The following is a 25094-nucleotide window of genomic DNA, read 5'->3' as shown; positions in this document are numbered from 1 at the left end:
CTGATGTAACATTTCATTCTAATGCTGTGATAGGTATTCTGATGTTTCAAGTGAGCAATTCATGACATCAATATGATGTTGAATTCCAATGTTACATGACATTTTTCTGTCATTAGATGTAGTCTGATGTATCAAGCGAACAACAGTTGATATCAATATAACATTTGATTTTGATGTAACATTAGAACAGTTTGTTTTTGGATGTTTTAGGATGTTAAATTCAACATCACATTGAAGTTTGATTTCAATGTTATATGTAAATCTTATGTATTACTGTGTACTTGGATGTTTCATTGAAGTCTGAGTACATTAGCAGAACAACAATATACATTAAATGTTAAGGTTTTATAGATGTACCGTATTACCCCGCTAATACGACACCGACTGTTGTCGAATAACCGGGGTAAGCTTTTAATTCGACAAACTGGTCACCCTACACCATCTTGCTCATTGCAATTTGGCAACTCAATTTTTGTTTTTGGTTTTGATTTCCGGATTTGTTATGAAACAAAATTTCAATATATATTGCGGTGGTACGAAAGAAAAGCTAGTTCTTTCTACGATTGTTTCCATCCTCAGTACATTCCGATTGGTCTCCAGGCGGTTTCGGTGTCGAATACCACCAACTCAAAACTTCCGGAATTATCGGCTGCAAGAGGAGCTGCTGCGGGTGACAGTATAAGAACAATATCAAACTGTTTTGCATTTACAGTGTACATCACTGTGACATTTGAACACTTTTTAATTCGACATTTGTCGAATAAGCGGGGTACGAATTAAAAAGTGTCGTATTAAAACGTGTCGAACCAGCGGGGTAAGACGGTATGCTAATGTTTTCTACGTTACAATTTCTATTCGGGGAAATAATAAAAAACGGGTCCACGGTCGTCATTTAACTTCCATATCTGCGAACTAGGCCTGCTCCCCTAAGTTGACGCCTACACGAAATCAGAAATCAACCTAACTAATCTGCTTTTAAGCGCAGTTTCGAGTTCGAAAGGAATCGCTCAAGAAACTTCTTGAGTGATTCCTCGCAGAAACTTTCTTCGGTGACTGCTATTTGAACTGTCATTTCTTCACTACTGCGTACTGTGATCGAAGAAAAACCGGCTTCTTGAGCGATTCAGACAAGGAATTTCCCATGCATCAAGATAGGCTGAGAAATTCCTTCTGAACTGCAAACAGTGCTTTACCGTGAAAACGAAAGAGACAGTAGGCCGTATGAATAAAGTTGAGTAAATACTCTTTTTGCAATTTCTCATCGTAATAAACTGTTTTACCTCACACAAATCTGACAGGAAAAGGCCTACTTTCCCACACCAAATTATCAGTGCTGTAATGGTTCATTACAGCACTGATTTGCGTTGCGTAATGAACCATTACAGCACTGTTTTCAGTTTTGATCAACTTCTTGATGCTTTCTGGACGCAGGTTTGGAAAATTGTGACAACTGCACAGTATAACCTGCTATGATCAGACTTTCTTAAACATGGCTATGGAAATCTGTGTGCAGTTTGATGAAAAAGTTTTGTTAAAAACTATCCTCAAGTGGTAATTTATGAAATTGCAAAAAACGTTGTACGCATCTCGGTGCAGAACTCGATTTTTACAGCACTCGTCGTACTTATCCAACTCGGCAAGCCTCGTTGAATAAGTGTACAACTCGTGCTGTAAAAATCTTCATTCTGCACCTTGTTGCGTAAACTACTATTACAGCTCTTTACTAAATCTCCGTGAAGCCGTGGAGCAAATCTGTGTGAAACTTCACAGATATCTGAGTAAAGAGTATTTACTCAACTCTACTCATATGGCCTAGTGGCACGCAATATTTATCTGTGCCATCTGTAACTGTACCTAATTGGATGGTTTATTAGCTCGCGCCGCATTGAAAAAGATGTCGAGGAAAATTGGTGTTCGATTTGAATAGGTCGTATGTTTGCTGTGATTACTATATGCAGATTCGACCAATTCAAATCGAACTCCAGAATGTTGTCTGGTTTGCTAAGCTAACGCTACTAACGTTAGTTACATATTCATGATACCTTCTATTAAAATACTTTGGCATTCTGCTGTCAAAATAAAAGACAAAGCATAAAAAAAAAATCAGAAAAAACAAGTGTTGTTCTCGTGTCCGCGGTAGTTTTACGGAATAAATCCAGCTGAATCTGTCCCAGAATGGCCCTTTACGATGATCTGGATACCAAGCAGGGTCCGGATAAGGTCGCCGGTTGGTCATCGGGCATCAAACTGCTCCAGTCGCAACTGCAGGTCAAAAAGGCGGCACAGCCCATCATCCAGCCGAAGAACGCTTTGAGAAAACCTGTAAGTGGATTTGTAAACAATTTGCATTTTGCGGGAAGGAATCATTTTTGGAAATATTGTTATTTATCAGGGATTAACTCCGGTCGCGAATCTTAAAGCGAAGAAGGAAAATATTGACTTGTTTGGGTTTCCGTCGAGTAGCAGTCAGCCATCGGTTGACAAGCCGGTTACGGTCACAACATCCATTCCCAGTACCGCAAGTGGCGGAGATGCCTACAGTTGGGATGTGATTGACGAGTACAACCCTCTGTGGCCAAACGAGTACGAGAAGCTCACCAAAGATCGGAAAGCTAAGGAGCCGCCAAAACAGCCGATGAACAACTATGGCGGTCGGAACAAACGGGAATATAAACGAGGTATCAATCTGAATAAGATGCATGCCAGAGGCGGCGGTGGCGGTGGAGGAGGTGCCGGGGGTGATGATGGTCCCGGAGCGAAGAAGAGTGGATTTGCCGGGCGGCCATCGTCCGATGACGAGGAAGAGTTCCGACCTGGATTGAAGTCTGGAGCAGCCATTGCTCCACCCGCGTCATTGCAGGAATCCGTCGCACAAATTCCGGATGGGTCCAAGTATATTCTGTCTACCAGAATTCGATATGGAATTTGAATATTGAAGTATTTTTTTACTTTTCAGGATGGCCAATCTCACAGCGTACGGAGGCAGCTCTGTTGCTGCTAAGATTATGGCTAAATACGGTTTCCGTGATGGTCAAGGTTTGGGCAAGCAAGAGCAAGGCATGTCTATGGCTTTGCAAGTGGAAAAGACCTCCAAACGAGGTGGTCGCATCGTACACGAAAAGGACATTAGCATGCTGCCGCCGGGTGAGATTCCACCAGGAGCAACTGCATCGGCTGCAACAACACCGCCTTCGACTTCACAGGCGTCGTCCTTTGCATCGGAACCATCGATCACGGAAATCATGAAGTCACCTAGCAAAGTGGTGCTGCTGAGGGTGAGTTTGTTTGGCTATCAGTAGGCTTCTTCTAGCTCAGATGAATAACGAATAGCTACAAATTAGGGGCATTATAATTTTAGAGGTTTTTGGATTGATAATGATTTATCTTCGTACCTGTCATACGAATGAATTCAAGTTTCGTGTTTCTAGCTAATAGTATTTATTTCGTGGAATGCAGTAAAAAATCGAAACGTTACTTTTTCAGAGATTAAATGTCTTAGCATTTAATAATTTCCATGAAGCCTCAGAAAAGATTACTGCACTTTGGCATTAATGAAATTGCATTCTCATATTGAAATTGAAGGATATGGTTATTCTGCGAGGGGAATGTTCTTCGCTTCGGTTGAGCAACATTGCTTTCTGGTACATTACATGATCAATTCATTGCCGTACCAAAAGAGACATCCAGCATGTGACTTACGGTCCTTAACAGTCCCAGTCAGCATTAGCATAAACTTTCAGATCTTGAGATACGTTTCCCAGTGTCAGTCGATATTCACTAGTGCATTACAAACAGCGCAATACTCGTTTCGCTTCGACCCAGTATAGTTGGTTCACTTACTCTTCTGCCAAGAATCAATGCGCTTATATCCGGTCATGTATTTATGACTACGTACAGTCTCAGCAAACCTCCAATAAGGATCTGGTATCAATTTTCGTTCGGTAGCCTCTCACTCCTCTTTTTGCTGGTCCTATAACACATCCCAGAATTCCATTACAGCGAAAACCATCTCCCCGAAAACCATAATTCCACGAATGGTCCAGTACCCCTAATTCCAATATTTCGAATAACATTACCTCAAATTACCCATTTCCCCGAATACCATTAGACCGAATAGTTCATTACCCCGAATAGATGATTACCCTGAAAAAATATTGTTCAACAATTATTGTCAAAGGAAACTTATGACTGTGATGAAATGGTTGAGTTTTCATTTTTAGAATTTATAGATTATTCTTTCTAGACTTAAGCGTTTATAATAAGATTAAGATGGGGAGCTTATGATATAGATTTTTGCTTCTTTTATCATAGGTTGTTCTTTCGTCTTATATTGTTATAATGATAAGTACTTGGCGAGTTGTACACAGTCCATGGAACAAAGTCTAAAGTCTTGACACAAAGAGTTTGAGTTAACTAAAGCAGCAGAATTATACGAAATTATCACCTACTTATTACACAGTACCGCTTTTTTCTATTTATTTCAAATTAACTATTGCTTTATACCCTCAGTATTCCCAGGCTCGAAAGAATAGCACTTGAACAAAAGAATGAAAAATATCTGATATTAAATTTCATACTATTTGCATTCAATTTCAGTGCAGCGCCAGTTACAAACATTCGGTGGATACTATCTCTGCGCTCTTGAAATTCTCTGGAAAAAGTCTTTATTGAAAGACATTGTTTTGTAAGGGTATGATATTCGATGTAATGCGTCATTTGAGGAAATTGTATTCGGGGAAATGGTTATCGGGGTAACGATCTATTCGGGGTAATGGTATTCGGGTTTTCGAGGAAGTGGTATTCGGGGTAATGGAATTCGGGGAACTGTTATAAGATCATGCAAGTTTGTCCGTAGAAGCAATAAGGCGCTGTTCATAAACTACGTAGAATCTTTTTTGGCCATCTCAGAACCCCCCTCCTCCCCCTCGTAGACTTTTGTTCATACAAAATTATGGTATGGAGCGTAGACTTTGGCCAGACCCCCCTCCCCCCGCATAATTTGACGATATTCTTAGTAATTTGTTGTGGCCAAAAGGGGTCTGGTACGTTTGGCATAAGGCCGTTTGGCATAATGCCATTTGGCATAAGGACGTTTGGCATAAAGGACATTTGGCATAAAGGACGTTTGGCATAATGGACATTTGGCATAAAGTACGTTTGGCATAAAATGATTTCAGTAAAAAATGAACTACATACTTAACGTAAAAGAAGGATAAGTATACAAAAGAAGGATAATACATTATAATGCATTAGTTTTTATGGATATAATATGCAGACAAGGATGATTTGCTGGAAAGAACCATTACCGGAATCTACACACTAAATTCAGATTGCCGGGATATCAGCATTTTTTCAAACTTTTGCCGAGATTCGCACAGCCGAGCAATCAGCAAACAATCATTTTGCCGGGATCTCAGCAATTTTGACAGTTCATTGCTGATAGTCGGCAAAGGTCGGCAATCGTTTTGTTGAGAACCAGCTAACAATCGTCACTTTTTGCTGAGATACCAGATAAAGATTTTGCTGAGCAGACGGCTGTGCGCGATTTTGCCGAGCCCGCGAATCTGTTTTGAGTGTGTAAATTGCTTGTATCGATGAAGAACAGCCTATATACAAAAGAAGGAACATTCCCCTTCCGAAAAAATAAAATCAAATTCATGGAAGCAAAAGGTTATTTCCAGAATAAGAGATCCAATATAATGCACCAACAACAAGTTTGCCTTCTTTCCCTTGAAGGCTGTTCTTTAATTTTTCTCCAAAGGGAAAATATATTTTACATATTATTTATGCCAAACGTCCTTTATGCCAAACGTCCCTTATGCCAAATGTCCTTTATGCCAAACGTCCTTTATGCCAAATGTCCTTTATGCCAAACGTCCTTATGCCAAATGTCCTTATGCCAAACGGCCTTATGCCAAACGTACCAGACCCGGCCAAAAGTATGTCATCTACGTATAGGTACTAGAAGATACGTTATTTGGTTCTTCTGTCTTCGTTTATACAAGTAAGGGTCCGATTCAGCTTTTTTGAGACTATCGCAGACTGCTTCAATGCATGCAAGCTTTTTCGCAGATGACAGACTTGACCTTCTCTGCCGTGAATTCCTATGGATAGCTCCATGTATTATACTCAGGCACCAAATTTTTCCCTCACTCACGCGAGTAACGATATATCACACAGCGATATTATCCGGATAAAGCAGCCTGTGATATTTTCCTTGCACCCATGAACGATTAAAAAGGCTCTCACTCCGGTTCCTTTGCGGGATACAGGTATGCTCTCTCCAACTAGCGCTCACTCACAAATCGTTTGCTCTCGCAGGAGAAAATGTTTGCTCGGTCTGCATCAATCAACGTTTTCACCCGGTTGACGTCTTAGCGGTGCCGTGTTATCTAGATGGCCATGAAGCAAGTACAAGTTATGTAAACACTGTACCACTAAACGTCAAATAATTGATCTCGTGTATCGGTGGAGATGTTCTGTGACTCGCAGACGGAGTGAAAAAATTGGATACTTTGTTGTTTATCCGTGAGTTGCCCATGGAGAGAAAGAAAATTATCGTGAGCGCTGGAGTGAGAGACTTTTATTTTTCATTCCATGCAGTGAGAAATCATGATCGCGGAGGGGGATAAATCCGGGGAATTTGATCACGTGAGTGAAAAATTGGATGCCTGTATACTGTTTCTTCAAGTTCACCGTGAAGGAAAGCAGTCTACACGTTCACGTGTCTTACGAGCATCTTCCTTTTGGCAGCTGTGGTCTGAATGTAGCCTGTTTAGCTCCAGGCGCTAAAACTCCATCATAAGTCAGTCCTGATCCTGATGGTTGAGTAAAGCCCTGGGTATTAATATTATGCTTTATTCTTGAAGATCCATCGTGAACCAATGGCATTTTACCCATCTGGTAACGTTCTAAGTTCCCAAACACCCCATCGCTTCGCTTCAGTGATTTTAGCTCGTCTTCCACAGCTGCCTCCCAGAACTCTTTCAACGGACCACTGATGGCCTCTTGATACGTACGTGGTTCACTGGACGGTTGATCGACCATTTTTTCATCCGCAGATTTACGCTCAGGTTCCACATCTTTCGTTGAATGAGTCGATCTTCTTGGTGTTTCAGTAGTCACCTCCTCCAGGATGGTCTTTATGTCCTCATGGATTGGACAATCATCAACGATATCATCCGATTCATCATGGTCGTTTGCATCGTCGTACATGCTACAGTCATCGACACCATACCTTTTTTTTTTAATTGTCATCAGTTAGTGCTTGAGAACTTGAGAACTTCTACAGAATTCCGTGCTGCAGTCGTACTTGTCATCAAAAAATTGATTTGGCACTCCTAGTACCAGTACTGACGCTATAAGGACCTGGCATACTAGATGTTGGTCACACGAACACTCGCGACATTGACATTCTGTGGCTAGTTATTCTACTTATCTCACAGAACGTCAATTGGTAGTGGCAATAGGAGACTCTCGCTCCTCGAGTTTTTGTGCTACGTCAGGTATACCACAAGCTAGTCATCTGGGACCGTTGATTTTCCTTATCTACTTCAACGACGTGCATCTGGTTCTTAAAGTTCCTCGGCTGTCTTTTGCGGACGACCTGAAATTATTCCTGCGTATCCATTCAACTACAGACTGCTGCTTACTTCAGGAGCAGGTCAACTGTTTCGCAGAGTGGTGTAAACTTAATCGTCTCACCGTTAACCGTGAAAAATGTTCATGCATCTCCTTCTCGCGAAAGAAGCAATCAGTGCCTTTCGACTTCAAGATATTCGAAACGCCTATCGGACGAGTGCAGTGTGTTAAAGATCTGGGCGTGCTGTTCGCATCTAACATACTCTCACCACATATCCTTTGTCGTCGATAAAGCATCCAGAACCCTGGGTTTGTGTTCAGAGTGGCGAAAAATTTCACCGACATTTACTGACTGAAAACGCTCTACTGATCCTTCGTCAGATCAACGCTAGAATACGGATCAGCAGTCTGGAGTCCTAACTACAATAACGGCACTGAGCGAATCGAATCAGTTCAACGTCGATTTATCCGTTGCGCGCTCCGTGTCCTACCATGGAGGGACCCGCTTCGCCTTCCGAGTTACGAGAGGCGGTGTCAGTTGATTGATTTGCAACCTCTGCGTGTACTAAGGGATGTTTTTAGAGCCTTGACCGTGGCCGATACTCTTCAAGGGCGAATAGACTATGATTCTATATTACGACAAGTGAACATCAATATTCAACCACGGCTGCTGCGGAACAGCTCGATGTTGAGGCTTCCACTTCGCCGTAACAATTACGGGATAAGAAGTGCTCTACTAGGTTTACAACGTATTTTCAACCTGTGGCATCAGTCTTTGACTTCCATATGACAAGGAACGTACTAAAGCGAAGGTTCACTGACTTTTTCAATAACTTGACATAATTTTAAGTAGGAAATATGGTACACATGTGATTCGTAATGTAATTTCTGTTTGTGATTTGTGACATTTTTAAATAGTTTTAAGTTTTTAATATCATTGGGACTACAGAAAGTCTGTTGATGGAAATACAAATAAATAAATAAACATTTTATTCATTTATTTATTTTTTTTGGCAACGCGGTTTTGTTGCGTATTAGCAACAGTGAACTGGTGCTTTATTCCGTTGCTTCTCAGGAACTCGTTGACTTCGTTACCACAGTACTTATCACCTTGGTCCGACCTGACTAATCTGGGTACTCTGCCGGACTGGACTTTCGTATAGTGCAGTGAATCTTTCAGCGCTATTAGAAGAACAAAAGAAATAGGTCCAGTAACGATTCTGACTTTCTTTGTAGCTTTCGGAAACAAGACGTGCCATCTTTCCTTGGCAAAATGTTTGGCAGGTCATTTTCGTTCCACAATGCCAAAGATCGATGCCACTTGCTAGCTTTCGGCGCTCCAATTTACGGATAACTTTGCACCGTGACCAAGATTACTTTGCCATTCGTGGATGCAGTCCTTTGTACAACATTGTTCAATCACGGTAGTCGCTCTAGCCATCAAGCGAATATGGTGATGGTACAGTCCATTTTTGCGGGGTGCAACAGCAGCAACTCCTTGCACCAAGCTACCCACGGATACCAGTTTCATATCTAGGCCCGAAGTTGTCCGAAAGGCTTTCAAAGTGACAACATACGTATCTGGCTGGAAATGTTACTTGATGCTTGCTTCCGTACAGTAAACATTAAGTAACATATTCAGCCAGTTTCTTTTGACGGTTCTCTAGATTATTGCTCGAGAAAATTTGAGCTGTCTACTCCAAATACCTTATCCTTAAAGGAAGCAATAACTTCAATAGCCGATGATGATTCCAATCTTTTGCAGAACATGGTCGGCCCGGGAGACGTGGACGACGAGCTGGAACCGGAAGTCAAGGACGAGTGCAACACCAAGTATGGCGACGTGGTAACGGTGGTGATCCACGAAATGCCGAAGGTTGTTCCGGAGGAAACGGTTCGCATCTTCGTTGAGTTCAAGCGCATGGAGAGTGCCATCAAGGCCGTGGTGGACTTGAATGGGCGATTTTTCGGCGGACGGCAGGTTCGCGCCGGGTTCTACAACCAGGAACGGTTCGACAGCATGGACCTGATTGGGTGAGTAGAGGGGGAATTTCGGACGGAAATTTAAAGAGGGCGAGAGGTACCATGAATTGTGTGTGTACTTGATGGATTTTAGTGGCTCGTTTTCTTGAGAAAAATGGCAAGCAAAAGCAAACAAATATACCTAATAATGTGATTGAAGAAATGTCTTTTTCAATACGTTTTGTAATATCACTCTCTTTTTTCTTAGTGAGGTACCCGAGTATAGGTACCTAAGCTAGGCGCGCTTTGTTATTCTGACATTTCACAGAAAAAATAGATAAAGGATGAACTTACGTTCAAAGTTTCGTTATAAATCACAAGGAAGTAACTCAATTTTCAGATTTCCTTTATCTTTCTTCGGTAAACTGTCAAATAATTACACAGCTTGTGACTAGATTCATGCGGAAGGAAAATTTGTGAATATCAGACATGGACAAAGTTTTTTTTTAACGTGCAGTCATGATGCAGACGTGTCTTATGATGGGTAAAATGGGCAAGATTCGACAGGAAATTTGGTTTCTACAGTCGAGGACTCCCGCTGGGTCCATCGCCTTCATCGACTGCCTGCGATATATCGTCCGTTTGCGATGACCCCGTTGTCGTCGAGGATATTTTAAGTGGGACGCTGTTCTCGTAGATCACCGCTCCGTCTGTACGGACCACCTTCGAAATGGCCAGTTTGCAGTAGAAACACTGCTTGTTGTTCATCAAGTGTTGGATGATGCAATTTCTAGATTTTGAGGATAGAATTGTTGATATCATGTTCATCAATTGTAGTTCAAGGATTAAACTTACTCGCAAGACTGATGCTGACAAGGATCGAACACTGCTGAATTCTGTTTGGCATAACATATGGGGCAAAGTGAGTCCTCCGAGAGAACTGTTATTTCCGACAGAAGAGTTTGCCGCAACTGAAGGATTTCGATTAGGCGTCGAACCTTGTTGAGCTCATCTTTGGTAACGTGACTGGGGTCTAGAAAGAGGTCAAAACATGTTAGCAAAGTGTTTTTTTTTTCGAAGAATTCCTCAAACTTCTCAAGTAATACTCCTGAGCCAAGACAGAATGTCTTCTACCTGAAAAAAAAACCTAGAAAACCGGGAATCCTCAGGGAGTTTTATTTAACAGGAGAAAACCTGGAATACTCAGGGAAATTTTACTCCGATAAAAAATAAAACATTGGGTCGTATGGACAAAAAGTAGTGAATTTTACTACTTGTAGATCTACTCAAAAGAAGAGTCCATAAAGATTACTGAATTGTTGGTCTGAATAAAAAAAATGTGAGCTTTCACCACATGTTTGAAGTAAGAACAAACTTTCAAAATACCAATATTTTCCCGTTAATGATTCAGGTTCTTACTGATAGCTTGTTGCTCTGAGGAGACGTTAAAAGTTCTTCGCAAAGCAACTTAAATCAAGAAGTAGATAATCGTGCAACACAAAGAAGGCTCCTAGACCTAGCAGATATTTCCATGAAGTCATTTGGCATAACGGTTATTTGGCATAATGGACATTTGGCATAATCGAAATGCACCCTTCTTTATTATACCAAATGTCCATTATGCCAAACGACTTTATGCCAAATGACACAGAATCCCCTGGAATGCCTTTCAGGATTTTTTACAAAATTTCCTTCCGTATTTATCACGCCATTTTTTTTTTTCTGAACTCCGAGCGATTTTCCTGTAGTTCTTCACGGGGATGCTACAGAATTTCTTCCCGGTATTGCTCCCAGGGCCCCTCGTGGGTTTTTTTCCCTGAGTTTCTCCTGCGTTTTGCTCAAAGGAATTTTCGTTGGATTTCTACCAGAATTTATAGCGAATTCGCTACAAGATTTCCTATCGGGATAAATCGTAGAAGCTGTCGCAGAGTTTTGTTCAGCATTCCACTTGAAGATTTTAAGCCAATCCTTCCGGGTCCTCTTGGGATTTCCCCAGAATTTCTCTCAGAGTTGCTACAGGAGTTATTCCTGAGAATTATAGAATTCCATCAAGGATTTGTTATGGAGTTTTCACGAACTTTCTGTAAGAGTTCCGTCCGAGATTTCGTCCAAAGTTTTTCCTGTAATATCTTCAAGAAATTTCTGCGAGCTTTCTTCTAGAGTCCTTTCTTGATATTCTACAGGAGTTTCAGCTGGGATATTTCTTAAAGGTTTTCGCGGGGTTTATTTCGAAGTTTTACCTGAGATTTCTTTCGCAGTTTCTCTTAGAACTTGTCCCACAAGATTTCTTCAAATGTTGGTCCTGGGAGGTCTCTCAGAGTTTTTTTCTGAATTTATCCTGGACTTTCTCCTACGGTTTTTTTTCCGGAGTACCTTCTGGGATTTCTACAGGAGCTATTGCTGATGTTTCTCACTGAATTCTTAGAATTCTCCCCGTGATTTTCTTCAGAGCCAGGCTGTTTCTCTTAGTTGTATCGAATTTTCTCTGCATTATTCCCAGAACTCTTACCAGAATCTTTATGGAAAATCGTCTGGAAGTATATCGAAAACCCTCTGGAAGAAATATCGGGGGTACTTAAACAGATACTTCGTGAAAAACTTCTGCGGAAATCCAGGAAGGAACTTTGGTAGAAATCCCAGGAACAACTCTCAGAAATCTTGAAAGATGTTTACTTGATTTTTGGGAATATTCATGTATAGTTTATGAAAAGTAGGATGGCATTGGGTATTATCAGCAGGTTTTTTTCTCTTCGTCATGGGGAGTTCTAATAGGTCAAATTGCCTGAAACTTGGTCGTAAAATTCAGCTCGGTGGAGAAAGATTTGACGTCAACTTAGAGTTCCAAAAAAAAACTCCCATGTCGAAAAGAACAAAATTGCCGAGAATACGTAAGTTTCCCTATAGAAATTTTAAGAAAACTTGGGTTTTTTTTTTTAATTATAAAACTTCACAATTTTCCCTAGAAAAATCTGGAAAACTCAGAGAATTTGCTTTTGAGTTATGAATTATGAATATGAATTATGAATTAAGAATAGACACCCTGCAAGAAGATTTCAAGATATCTGTAAAATCACCATGAAACAAAAGTTTTACTATTTATGTTTTCAGGACTTCCTCAATGCTAACCGGTCCTCAGGGCTTATCCGCCGAATCACTCAGTTTTGAATCATGGTAGAAATACCGTCGTATAGGCAATCGTTTTGTTCGTCATATCTTGAGAAGTTCAGAGCAAAAACACAGAATTTTTAGCAATCGATTGAGTAAGATGTACAAACTTACAATCCGCCATATTGAACTTGATGATCGGTGGATCCGGAACGATCTCCTTCACGCCGATAATCGCCCGGAACGGCGACGGCACACGAACTTCATTCGTCAGCGGGTCGATGTGAGCTCTCATCTTTGGATCAAAATTACCCCTCGGTGCCTGGTGGCTGCTGGTCGCGATCGGAGTTTTAATGTCCCCCAGAGCAAACTCCAAACTAGTAATGTGGAAACTGGTGTCCGTGAGTAGGTGTTTCGAAATACGGGGGATCTTGGTGATTCCAATCACGGTTCCGTTACTGGTACCGATGGTACTTGCGCTGCTGCTACTGCTACCACTAGCGATGGTGGTATCATCTTCGAGCAGTTCGTTTTTCATCAGCGCTAGAAGAATTCCAATAGCGGCGCTGATGATAGCAAAGTGAGTTACGTTGCTCAAATCCGGTAAACAGAGGTCCATCACGTGTTGGAAACAACCAGGAGGAATAGTTACCCGGGATAGAACTTGGATGGCAAGCTGCAAAAGGTTGTTATAGAAATAAGTAAAGATATTCAGTGCTTAAACTCCATGCATTTATCAGAACTCAGCAACTTCCTTTGGTAAGCCCAATACTCACTTGACAAATCCTCCCTAGAATGATTTCACTGTTGGCCCTCGATGCATCCTGCAACAGTCCCGGCGTTATGGTCAGTATCATCTCCAGGGCTCGCATCAACGAAACGGTCAACTCGAAGCACATCGAGCAAATCTTGAGCTGCTTCGTCTCGATTACTTGCTGTTCGTCCCGTTGCGATACATTCTGAATCTAGGTGGAAAGAAAAAAATCAATGAATTAGGGGAAAGTATTTAACGACAAGAACCGCCTTACATCCTGTAGAATGTGGATGAACTCCGAGAAGGCCCAGTTCAGCTGGGACAGAACTGAGTTTAGGAACGTTGTACAATACGGTTCATCTTTACTCAGTATTTCACTGATCATCCGCTGAAAGTGCTTCGATGGACAGGCAGGAGCAACTAGATGAAGCAATCCGGTGTGGGATCCATTCTTCGCCCGACTTCGATACAGTCCTAGCGAGCGTCCAGCTTCTTTACCGCCTTGCCATACACACGGTGGACGGGACTCCCTGTATCCAAATCCATCTCCTAACCAGAACCGGAGAAGCAACCAATTGCTTTGTCCCCAAGCTCGGTTCTCGTAGGGCCTTAGCAGTGCGCGTACGAAAGCCTGCTGACTTTTTGGGGATGCTTGCTCCAGCGCACGGATTCCCGCCTGATGGCAAGTGAGCGACCCTAACGCCTGGATCAAAGCATCCTTGCAGGATGCTAGAATGACCCGTGTATCGGCCAGATGCAGCGCCAGGAAGTCGGCAGCCGATCCGATGAGTTCACTGTCCGCCGAGAGGTCATGCTGAATACCGGTATCATGGTAGCTAAAATCCAAAATCGTGTCCAGCAGTACCGGAATCACATTGATGTAGGTTTCCGGCAGAAAGGAGAACAGGACGTCCTCTTCGCTGAAGCGTTTTAGTGTTTCAAACACAATGCCCATCAGCCAGCAGAGCAGTGACCTGCGGTGTGAGCCAAGTGCTACGGAACGGTACCAGGCTTGCTTTCGAGCCAGCTCCATCGATCGTTTCTGGAATGGGCACAGTTTTGGTTTTGATTGAATATTTTACAAAGAAATTAGGATCAGGGTCACAAGAACCCAACAAAGTTCTGATATTGAGAAATATAAAACTTCTGTTATCATGAGATAATACTGTTCAGCTCGTATGACCTACGTTAGTTAACGATGCATTTATAATAGTAATAAGTCAGGTATATAACACTCACCGCAAATATGCTTTTCCGCTGACCAAATCGCGTGTCCAGCTCTTGCATCAACTCTTCGTGAGCCTTGCTAAACCCAACCGTGCTCGAGCGCTTCAATTCCTCCAGATTGTGCACCACATCGTCACAGTTCGTTTTCGTTTCCAACAGAATGTCCGACAGATGGCAAATGTTATCCCGCAGATCGGCAATCATGACGACGTACTTGTGCGCTACCGAGTAGTAGAAGATGACGGCACAATCCAGCAGTTCACAGATCGCCTGCCGTTCATCCATGTTGCCGGCTTTGATCGGTCCACTGTTGCCTCCGGGTCGGCCCGACCCGAGCGACGTATCTCCTTCCTGGTGATGGAGCTCAGATCCAGTGCTGAAAATGAGAACTTTTGAAATTGGTTTCATGTCTAACTTGCGCGAACTGAACTCACTTTGAAGCTGCTCTCGATATCAGTGAATATGTCGAATTAGGTCCTCCGGATACCAGGAAAATGGCTGAATCCAAAAATGCATTGAAGGCAGCTAAAATAGAATCCAAAATTAATACTGTATTCGAAGAAGTAATTCTAACAAAGCACCCACCAATTTCATTCCTCAGATCAGACTGCTGATCGACCGCCGCCAGACTGGTGTGATCGTCGCCAAGTTTCTCGATCAACTGCTGGCGGAAATGCTTCTTCAGATAGGACAGCACGCCTCCGATGCGGTCGATGTTGCTATAGCGGAAGGTACCGTCGTAGAAGTAGCGGTAATCGATGTACGGACGCTGAGAGGCAGTCGATGAAGTGGACGCGGTTGAGATTTCCTCATCCCATAGGGTACGGGCTACGTCCAGCAGGGTGCACAGGAATGACAGACCTATAGCCGGCTGGGTCGACGATGAGTAGAGGCCCTGTGGGGGACGATTGAGATTACAGTGTATTTGAAAGATGCTAAATGGTTTAACCCTTTGAAACCGGGTTTTTTTTTTCAAACGTTATTCTAGAGTATTTTCCAAGTTTTTCTGAAGTTTTTGTGCTCAACAGCATAAAAAGGGTAGAATATGACACTGAATATTTTTCTGGATATCTTAAGACATCCAAACTGTTCTTTTGTTCAGATTCTAAATTCTACGGGTATAACGGAAATTTTTGCATTATACAAAGCTAGGATTTGTAACCATTCTTCTGAAAGTTCAATAGACAGCATCAGATCAGTCGGAATATCCTAAGTCATCCTAACTGTTTTGAGTTTAGATCCTAAAGTCTACGAGTATAACGATAACTTCTTTTATTCTACAAAGCTACGATTTGTAGTCTATCATGTCCAGTTAGTCTTATAAAAATTCAATAGACAATGTCAGATCAGTCGGGATATCCTAGGATATCTAAACTGTTCTTGAGTTTAGATCTTAAAGTCTACGGGTGTAACGGTAACTTCTTTCATTATATGTACTGCCCCCACTCGCATAACAGTCCCATTTGACATTTCATCACTTTTGAGTTAACGTTATGAATAGTCATCATTTTCGATGTACTCCCAAAAACCATAATAAAAAATTCGTTTTTTTTATGTCAATGTGTGAAAAAATACCAAGTCATGAGCGTCCCATATCAAGTACCCGCATAACAGTCCCATCATGGATGTTTGAGTCACGTTACACAAAATTGAACAACTTTGTAGTGATTGTATTATTTTTTACAGTCACGTATTCATGTACAAAGCAATCTGTGAAAGTTCCGAAATGATCGAAATATTTTTTCAAATTTTGGCGATTCTTTCAAAGTTTTATATGGAAACAAGTTTTCAAACTTCTAATGCCTTTCTCAATTCCTACTTTTTACAAAAGGGACTGTTATGCGAGTGGGGGCAGTGTACGAAGCTACTATTTGTAGTCTACATACTTAAAACAAAATGCAGAGATCAGCTGTGCGAATCTCGGTTAAAGTTCATTTGCTGAAATCTCGGCTAAACCACAGACAAACAGACGTAACACTCTTCAAAACGGCTTGGCACATGCATTTAACGATCAATTCAAATTTCATTTGATTTGCGCGGTCGTTCCACCAGATGCGCTAGTGTTCGATCGCTTTGACGTTTGCCAGTGTACACGTTGCTGAATGATGCAAACGAAAATTACAGGCAATTTGTGTAGTAGTGTGCGGATCAGCAAAACCTCAAATTCAAATCCATCGTGGCCGACAGTGCACAATGGTCCACGAACCAGATTTATGAGGAAAGATGCATGCAGCGCCTTCAAATGATTTTTTAGACAAATATGGTCTTCTACAAAGTTGTTCCTAAAAATAAGGCCATTTTTTCAATATACATGAAAATTAGGGTGGTCCATATTTTCAAAGACATTGGTAACCAAACTTTTTTATTTGCAAGAATAACTGTATGCATTCTCAGGGAAAGTTGTAGATCTATCAATTTTGAGCAAATTTGCCGAAGACACTTTTTATGTAGCTTTAAAATTGACCGATCTAGAGGTATTTTTCTGAATAAGCTTAGGGTGGTTCAAGAAAAACCGGTTTTCTGGCGTTAACTTTTTCAGTTTCGATTTTTCATCAAAGTCGCCCAAGAAACACTTGTAGAGCATTTGAAGACGCGTCGTTTCGTGCGCTGAGATGATCGTTATCTCTTTTGGTTCAAAAGTTATAGGCATTTTTCGTAAAAAATCATAGTTTTTTAAAAAGGTGTTAAGACGGGTTGGGGCAAACATAAAAAATATCTTTTGCCCGCATTCAAAAGAAGAAATGTTGTTATAAAACATATCAAAAAATTAGAGGGGTGTTATTTTTGTAACTCAAGTGAAAAATACTTGAAAAGTGCCTATTTTTTCTAGAAAATCATCAATATCTTTTGAACGGAATGATGTAGCAACATTTTCAGCGCACGAAAATGTGCGCTTTTTAAAGCTCTAAAACTGGTTCTTAGACAACTTTGATGAGAAATTTGAAACAAAAAAGATAAAGGGTTTAAACTGTTTTGACCAAATTTGTAGCATTTTCCCATAGTTTTCATAGGGTGACGCTAGAACAAATCGTTTTATTGCTTTATCTTTTTTGTTTTAAATTTCTCGTTAAAGTCGCCTAAGAACCACTTTTAGAGCTTCCAAAAACGCGCATTTTCGTGCGCTGAAAATGTTGCTACGTCATTCCGTTCAAAAGATATTGATGATTTTCTAGAAAAAATAGGCACTTTTCAAGTATTTTTCACTTGAGTTACAAAAATAACACCCCTCTAATTTTTTGATATGTTTTATAACAACATTTCTTCTTTTGAATGCGGGCAAAAGATATTTTTTATGTTTGCCCCAACCCGTCTTAACACCTTTTAAAAAAACTATGATTTTTTACGAAAAATGCCTATAACTTTTGAACCAAAAGAGATAACGATCATCTCAGCGCACGAAACGACGCGTCTTCAAATGCTCTACAAGTGTTTCTTGGGCGACTGTGATGAAAAATCGAAACTGAAAAAGTTAACGCCAGAAAACCGGTTTTTCTTGAACCACCCTAAGCTTATTCAGAAAAATACCTCTAGATCGATCAATTTTAAAGCTACATAAAAAGTGTCTTCAGCAAACTTGCTCAAAATTGATAGATCTACAGCTTTCCCGAAGAATGTATACAGTTATTCTTGCAAATAAAAAAGTTTGGTTACCAATTTCTTTGAAAATATGGTCCACCCTAATTTTCATGTATATTGAAAAAATGGCCTTATTTTTAGGAACAACTTTGTAGAAGACCATATTTGTCTAAAATATCATTTGGAGGCGCTGCATGCATCTTTCCTCGTAAATCTGATTCGTGGACCACTGTGCAGTGTCGCGCGCGGTTCTACCAAGAGGTGGCAGTGTGCTCATGAAAATGACACCGGGCAAAAGTTTTTGGTGAATTTCCTCTAAGAGTTACGTCTGTTTGTCTGTGGCTAAACGCTTGACGTTTAAGAGGAAAGGCAGTGGTGCGCCCGAGATTTGTCTGTGGTGTTCTCTGGTGCGCGCGGCTAACTATTTTAGCATTTTTGGCAATTATTGGTCAAATTTTTAAGGATTTGGAATCAATCCGTCTCTTCGAAATTGATTGAAGATCATTTTCTGTGAAGAAACCATTTAGATTAGACTTTTAGTTTTGGCTGGAATGTCTTTTTAGTGACGAAAAACTTCCAACATCTTATGACATTTCTATCTATTTTGTGTGCCAGAGACCGATTTCGGCCAAATTTCGAAAATCGGAAACAATCCGTCGATAGAGAATTTCATAAAGAATAATCTAATTGAATAAAAATTACGATAAAAAATCTCTGAAATTCTCGAAGCTCTTTAGAATCCGCATCAATAATTAGCAAAAATCTCATAAATCTTACCATTTCTTGAGGTACGATCGCCTCGAAACGACCGATGTACCCATCGGAGCAGACCAATGAATTCATGGAGTAATCCATGTAGCAGAATAAATCATCGGTCAATTCGGAAGGATTCTACAAATTCTTCTATTTTGAAATATATAAATAGTATATATTTAGCAAAAACTATGATAAAAGAAAAATAAATTCTTTCGAATCCATCTTGTTTTCGTCATTCGAAAGTTGTTTTGGCAGTTTGATTTATAATTCTATTTCGATAACTGGGTTGACAAGGTATTCTATTGAGTACATGACAATGGGATTCATAAACAAATTAGCTCGTATTCAAATAGGTTGGTCACTATCACCGCCTAGTATTTATTTTAATTTATATTTTCTTTGTATTTTTACTATTTTCAATTTTATTTCCAACTGTTTGGTAAAAGCAGTCGACCAAACCACAGCCGCACCCTAGCCGTAGAAATGAACTCGATCCTTCCGAACGCAGCGTAGGACATGCATGTGTTGATGCGCTGTTGCGGGTGCGGGCGTTGCACCCAAGATTATTTGATTTTTTTATATGAAAGTATAAACTTTTGTATATGCCAAAAGATTCCTTATAAAATTTCCGATCTGATGGTGCAATTTAGAATACTGAAAAAATAAGTTCATAGCATACTTTTTGCTTTTCCAATTCGAGCGCAAACGTTCCCCGCTGTAACAGCAGCATGCGGGTGCGAGGTGAGAATCGAAAATCCAGCCAGCCAACAACAAAAGCGCAATGTGTTCATCTCATCGAACGGTACATTCATTTTCTGTTTCGAAGGACCGGGCGGGCGGGTATGGTACTTGCTAACACAACACGTGATAGTTAGTTGAAATGGGAAATTCTTTCAACACTTTTTTTTTAATATGTCGGCAATAATTACATACGTTCTTTTATTGAAAGAACATTTTATGTATGAGAAAAAATAATCAGTGAACGATTTTCTAGAAATGACATACCGTTTTTGAATAATTTTCCTTTTTTATGAAGATATTGGATTTCTTATCACACAAAAGCGCAATGTGTTCATCTCATCGAACGGTACATTCATTTTCTGTTTCGAAGGACCGGGCGGGCGGGTATGGTACTTGCTAACACAACACGTGATAGTTAGTTGAAATGGGAAATTCTTTCAACACTTTTTTTTTAATATGTCGGCAATAATTACATACGTTCTTTTATTGAAAGAACATTTTATGTATGAGAAAAAATAATCAGTGAACGATTTTCTAGAAATGACATACCGTTTTTGAATAATTTTCCTTTTTTATGAAGATATTGGATTTCTTATCACACAAAAGCGCAATGTGTTCATCTCATCGAACGGTACATTCATTTTCTGTTTCGAAGGACCGGGCGGGCGGGTATGGTACTTGCTAACACAACACGTGATAGTTAGTTGAAATGGGAAATTCTTTCAACACTTTTTTTTTAATATGTCGGCAATAATTACATACGTTCTTTTATTGAAAGAACATTTTATGTATGAGAAAAAATAATCAGTGAACGATTTTCTAGAAATGACATACCGTTTTTGAATAATTTTCCTTTTTTATGAAGATATTGGATTTCTTATCATCTTTGGGATTGCAAAGGAATACCAGCACCGCACAAAGATTATTTTCTTTACAAAATCCATTATTATTTAAAATAGCAAGATCATAAATGTAGGAAGTGATCTATGGGTGTAACTGAAAATTCTGACATATCCAAAGATGATCCAAAGTAAGGATCCCGAATCTTCAGAGATTAGAAAAATGATCTCTGTATTCATAAGCGAAGAAAGTGTTCTCTGAGTAAAGCTGAAAATTCTCATGTTGATCAGTAAGAATCCCGAATATTGAAAGATGGTAAAATGTCGAGGATTCCCCAGAGGAAACACCTGGAGGATTCTCTGGAGGGCGCTCCTGAAGGATTCCCCAGAAGGGACTCTCAAAAGATTGCCCAGAGAGAACTAGAGGGAAAACCTGTAGGATACCCCAGAGGGAACTCCTGAAGGATTCTCTAAGGAACATGTTCCCTGTGGAAATCCTCCAGGAGTGCCCTCTGTGAATTTCTCAAACAGTTTGCACTGGAGATTCCTCGAGGAGTTTCGCCTGGGAATTCCTCCAGGAGTTCCTTCTCAGATTTCCTTCAGGAGTTCCTACAGACTTTCCTCTGAGAAGTTCTTTCTATCAGAAGTTCCCTCTGGAGATTACTCCAGGAATTCCATCTAGAAATACTTCAGGAGTTTCATCAGTGAATTCCTCCTTCAGGTAACTATGGGAAATTTCTCCAGGAGTTCTTTCTGGAGTGTTCCATTCCCACTGGGGATTCCTCCAGGTTTTTATCTGGGAATACCTCCAGGAGTTCCATGTGGAAATACCTCCAGGAGCTTTCTCTGGGAAATTCTTCGAGGAGTTCCCACTGGGAATTCCTCCAGGTGTTCCCTGTGGAAATTATTCCATGAGGTTTATCAGGGAAATCCTCCAAATGTACCCTTCGTGAATTCCTCAAACAATTTGCTCTGAAGATTCCACCAGGAGTTGCAGGAATTAATCAGAAGAAACTTCTGCAGGATTCGTAGATAGAACTCCTGGAGGAAACCTCAGAGAAAACTCCTGGAGAAATTTACAAGCTGGAACTTTTGGAGGAATTCCCAAAAGGGAATTCCTGAAGGAATCCTTAGAGGGAACTGCTTGAGGAATTCCCAGAGCGAGTTCCTTGAGGAATTCCAAAGTTCCTTTTTAATCCTCAAGTAAGTTTTTTTCTGGTAATTCCTCCAGGAGTTCTTTCTGGGGATTGCTTCAGGGGTTTCATCTGAAGGTTCTTTCAGAAATTTCTCCTGGGCATTTCTCTAAATGTTCTCTCTGGGGAATTTCTACAGGAACTCTCATTGCGGAATTTCTCAACGAGTTTTCATTGGGAATTTTCTCCAGGTGTTCCCTTTGGGGATTTTACCAGGAGTTTTTCTTTGGAGATTCCTCCAGAGGATCCATCTGGGAATCCTCCTGGTGTTCCTCCTCCTCTCTCCTCTTCTTGGCGTAACGTCCTCACTGGGACAAAGCCTGCTTCTCAGCTTAGTGTGCTATGAGCACTTCCACAGTTATTAACTGAGAGCTTCCTCTGCCAATGACCATTTTGCATGTGTATATCGTGTGGCAGGCACGAAGATACTCTATGCCCAAGGAAGTCAAGGAAATTTCCTTTACGAAAAGATCCTGGACCGACTGGCAATCGAACCCGTCACCCTCAGCATGGTCATGCTGAATACCCGTGCGTTTACCGCCTCGGCTATATGGGCCCTCCTGGTGTTCCCTCTGGTTAATTTCTCCAGTGTTCTCTTTTGTAATCCCTGCAGGAGTTTTTTCTGGTTCCTTAGCTCCAAAATTGCTACAAGAGTTCTTTGAAGAATTCTTTTAGGAGCTTCCACTGGTAATTTTCTCCAGGAGTGCCCTATGAGAAACTCCTCCAAGAGTTCCCGCTGAAAATTTTGAGAATTCCTTCAAAAGTACCATCAGGGGATTCCTCAAGCAATCCCTTCATGAGAATTCTTCCAGAGGATTCCTCCAGGAATTACTTCTAGAGATTTCTCTTGGTGTTCGATCTGAAGATTCCTCAAGATAATTCTACTGCAGATTTTTCCAGGAGTTCTCTCTGGAGGTATAGCCATGAGTTTTCTCTAGGGACTCCTCCAGGAGCGAACTCCTGGGAATTCCTTCAGGAATTCTTCCAGGAATTCGTCTGGCAATTCCTCCGGGAATTCCTCTAGAAATTTCTTCAGGAACTCATCTGAAAATTCCTCCAGGAATTCCAAGAATTCCTCTCGAAATTCCTTCAGGAATTCCTCTGGAAAGTCCTCCAAGAATTCCTCTGGGATTTCCTCCAGGAATTCAACTGGGATTTCCTCCAGGAAATCCTCTGGGAATTCCTTCAGGAAATCCTCTGGGAATTCCTTCAGGGATTCCTCTGGGAATTCCTCCAGGTATTCCTTTGGGAATTCCTCCAGGGATTCCTCTGGGAATTCCTTCAGGGATTCCTCTGGGAATTCCTCCAGGTATTCCTTTGGGAATTCCTCCAGGGATTCCTCTGGGAATTCCTGCAGGAATTCCTTTGGGAATTCCTATAGGCATTCCTCTGGGATTTCCTACAGGAATTCCACATCTATTCCTAGAAGAATTGCTGGAAGAATTCCAAGAAGAATTCCTGGAGAAATTCTTAGAAGAATTTCTGGAGAAATTCTTAGAAGAATTCATAGAGAAATTTCTGAAGGAATTCCCTGAGCAGTTTCTAGAAGAGTTCCAGGAGGATTTCCTTGATAAAATTATGCAGGAATTCGTGGAGCAGTATCTGGAAGATTTCCTGGAAGATTTCCTAGAGAAATTCCTCGATGAATTTCCAAAGTAATTCCTGGATGTTTCTGGAAAACTTTCCAGAGGAATACCTGGATAAATTCCAACAGCAACTTCTGGAGAAACTTCCAGAGGAATTCCCAGCGCAATTTTTTGTGAAATTTTCAGTGCAGTTTCTGGCAAAATTTTCAGAGGAAATTCTGGAGCAATTCTCACAGGAATTATTGGAGGAAGTCCCAGGTGAGTCCTTGGAGGAAGTCCCAGAGGAAGGATGCCGAGGTGATTAACAAGAGAAATTCTGAGGGGAATTGCTGGAGAATTTGTCGAAGAATTTCCAGAGAAATTCTTGGAGGAATTTCCAGACGATTTCCTGATGGAGTTTCCAGAGGAATTTTCTAAAGGAATTTTCAAAAGGATTCCTGACATAATTTCCAGAGAAATTCCTGGAAGAGATTCTAGAGAAATTCCTAGGATAATTTTTATCAGAATTTCTGAAGGAATTTCCAGAGGAATTCCTGGAAGAATTCCCGAAGAAATTCTTGGAGGAACTTCCAGAGGAATTTCTGCTAAGATTTCCAGAGGAGCTCCTAGATAAACTTCTAGAGGAATTTCTGAAGGAATTTCTAGACAAATTCCTAAAGGAATAGTCAGGAATTCCTAAAGGAATTTCCAAAGAAATTCCTGGAGGAACTTGCAAAGGAATTCCAGGATAAATTTCCTAAGAGAAATTCGTGGAAGAATTTCAAAAGAAATTCTTAGGGAAATTTTCAAAGGAATTCCTGGTAGAATTTTCAAAGGAATTTGCACAGGAATTTCTGAAGGAATTTCCAGAGTTATTCCTGAAAAATTTCCAAAGAAATTTCTGGAAGTATTTTCATAAAAACTCCTGAAGGCATTTCCAGAGAAATACCTAGAGGAATTTCCAAATGAATTCTTGGAGGAATTTCCAGAGGAATTCCTGAAGGAATTTGTAGAGGAATTTTTGGAGGAATTTCTGGAGGAACTCCTGGAAGAATTTCCAGAGGAATTTATGAATGTCTAGCCAAACTCCTAGAGAAATTGTCAGGAATTCCTGAAGTAATTTCCAATCGAATTCCTGGTTGAATTTCCAGAGGAATTCATGGAGGAATTTCCAGAAAAAATCCTGGAGAATTTCAACAGGAATTTCCAGAGTTATTCCTAAAAAATTTCCAAAGAAATTTCTGGAAGTATTTTCATAAAAACTCCTGAAGGAATTTCCAGAGAAATTCCTAGAGGAATTTCCAAATGAATTCTTGAAGGAATTGACAGATGAATTCTTGGAGGATTTTCCAGAGGAATTCCTGAAGGAATTTGTAGAGGAATTTTTGGAGGAAGTTCTGGAGGAATTCCTGGAGGAATTTCCAGAGAAATGTCTGAACGTCCAGCCAAACTCCTAGAGAAATTGTCAAGAATTCCTGAAGTAATTTCAAATCGAATTCCTGGTTGAATTTCCAGAGGAATTCCTGGAGGAATTTCCAGAAAATTCCTGAAGAAATTTCCAGAGGAAATACTGGAGGAATTTCCAGAGGAAATCCCGAAGGAATTTCCAGAGGAATTCCTGGAGGAATTTCCAGAGGAGTTCCTGGAGGAATTTCCAGAGAAATTCCAGGAGAAATTTCTAGAGGAATTCCTGGAGAAATTCCTGAAGAAACTTCCAGAGGAATACCCACGGCAATTTCAGATGAAATTTTCAGTGCAATTTCTGGCGAAAATTTCTAAGGAAATTTTGGAGCGA

General features: G+C 40.7%; 2 protein-coding genes across 2 annotated transcripts in view; one reads left to right on the top strand and one right to left on the bottom strand.

The window, feature by feature from the left end:
- The first annotated feature begins 2083 nt into the window (after positions 1-2083).
- LOC109421519 (splicing factor 45) lies at positions 2084-9705 on the top strand. Its single transcript, XM_019696029.3, has 4 exons — positions 2084-2322; positions 2393-2892; positions 2957-3275; positions 9347-9705. The coding sequence occupies exons 1-4, from the start codon at positions 2176-2178 to the stop codon at positions 9617-9619; spliced, it is 1239 nt and encodes a 412-aa protein (XP_019551574.2). The 5' UTR covers positions 2084-2175; the 3' UTR covers positions 9620-9705.
- Positions 9706-9738: 33 nt separating this feature from the next.
- Positions 9739-25094, bottom strand: part of LOC109421518 (E3 ubiquitin-protein ligase RNF123) — a 42724-nt gene continuing 27368 nt past the window's right edge. Inside the window, exons 4-11 of the mRNA XM_029871221.2 lie at positions 15215-15524; positions 15064-15154; positions 14642-15005; positions 13677-14444; positions 13425-13613; positions 12823-13324; positions 10399-10576; positions 9739-10333 (exon numbers count right to left, since the gene is read on the bottom strand). Of these exons, the coding sequence (XP_029727081.1) occupies positions 10123-10333; positions 10399-10576; positions 12823-13324; positions 13425-13613; positions 13677-14444; positions 14642-15005; positions 15064-15154; positions 15215-15524 (2613 nt within the window). The 3' untranslated portion in view covers positions 9739-10122. The remainder of the gene's footprint in view (positions 10334-10398; positions 10577-12822; positions 13325-13424; positions 13614-13676; positions 14445-14641; positions 15006-15063; positions 15155-15214; positions 15525-25094) is intronic.

The sequence above is a fragment of the Aedes albopictus genome, chromosome 2 (genome assembly GCF_035046485.1).
Source record: "Aedes albopictus strain Foshan chromosome 2, AalbF5, whole genome shotgun sequence".
Lineage (NCBI taxonomy): Eukaryota > Metazoa > Arthropoda > Insecta > Diptera > Culicidae > Aedes > Aedes albopictus.
The sequence above is the reverse complement of the archived record's forward strand: the minus strand, read 5'-3'. Positions and strand labels throughout refer to the sequence as shown.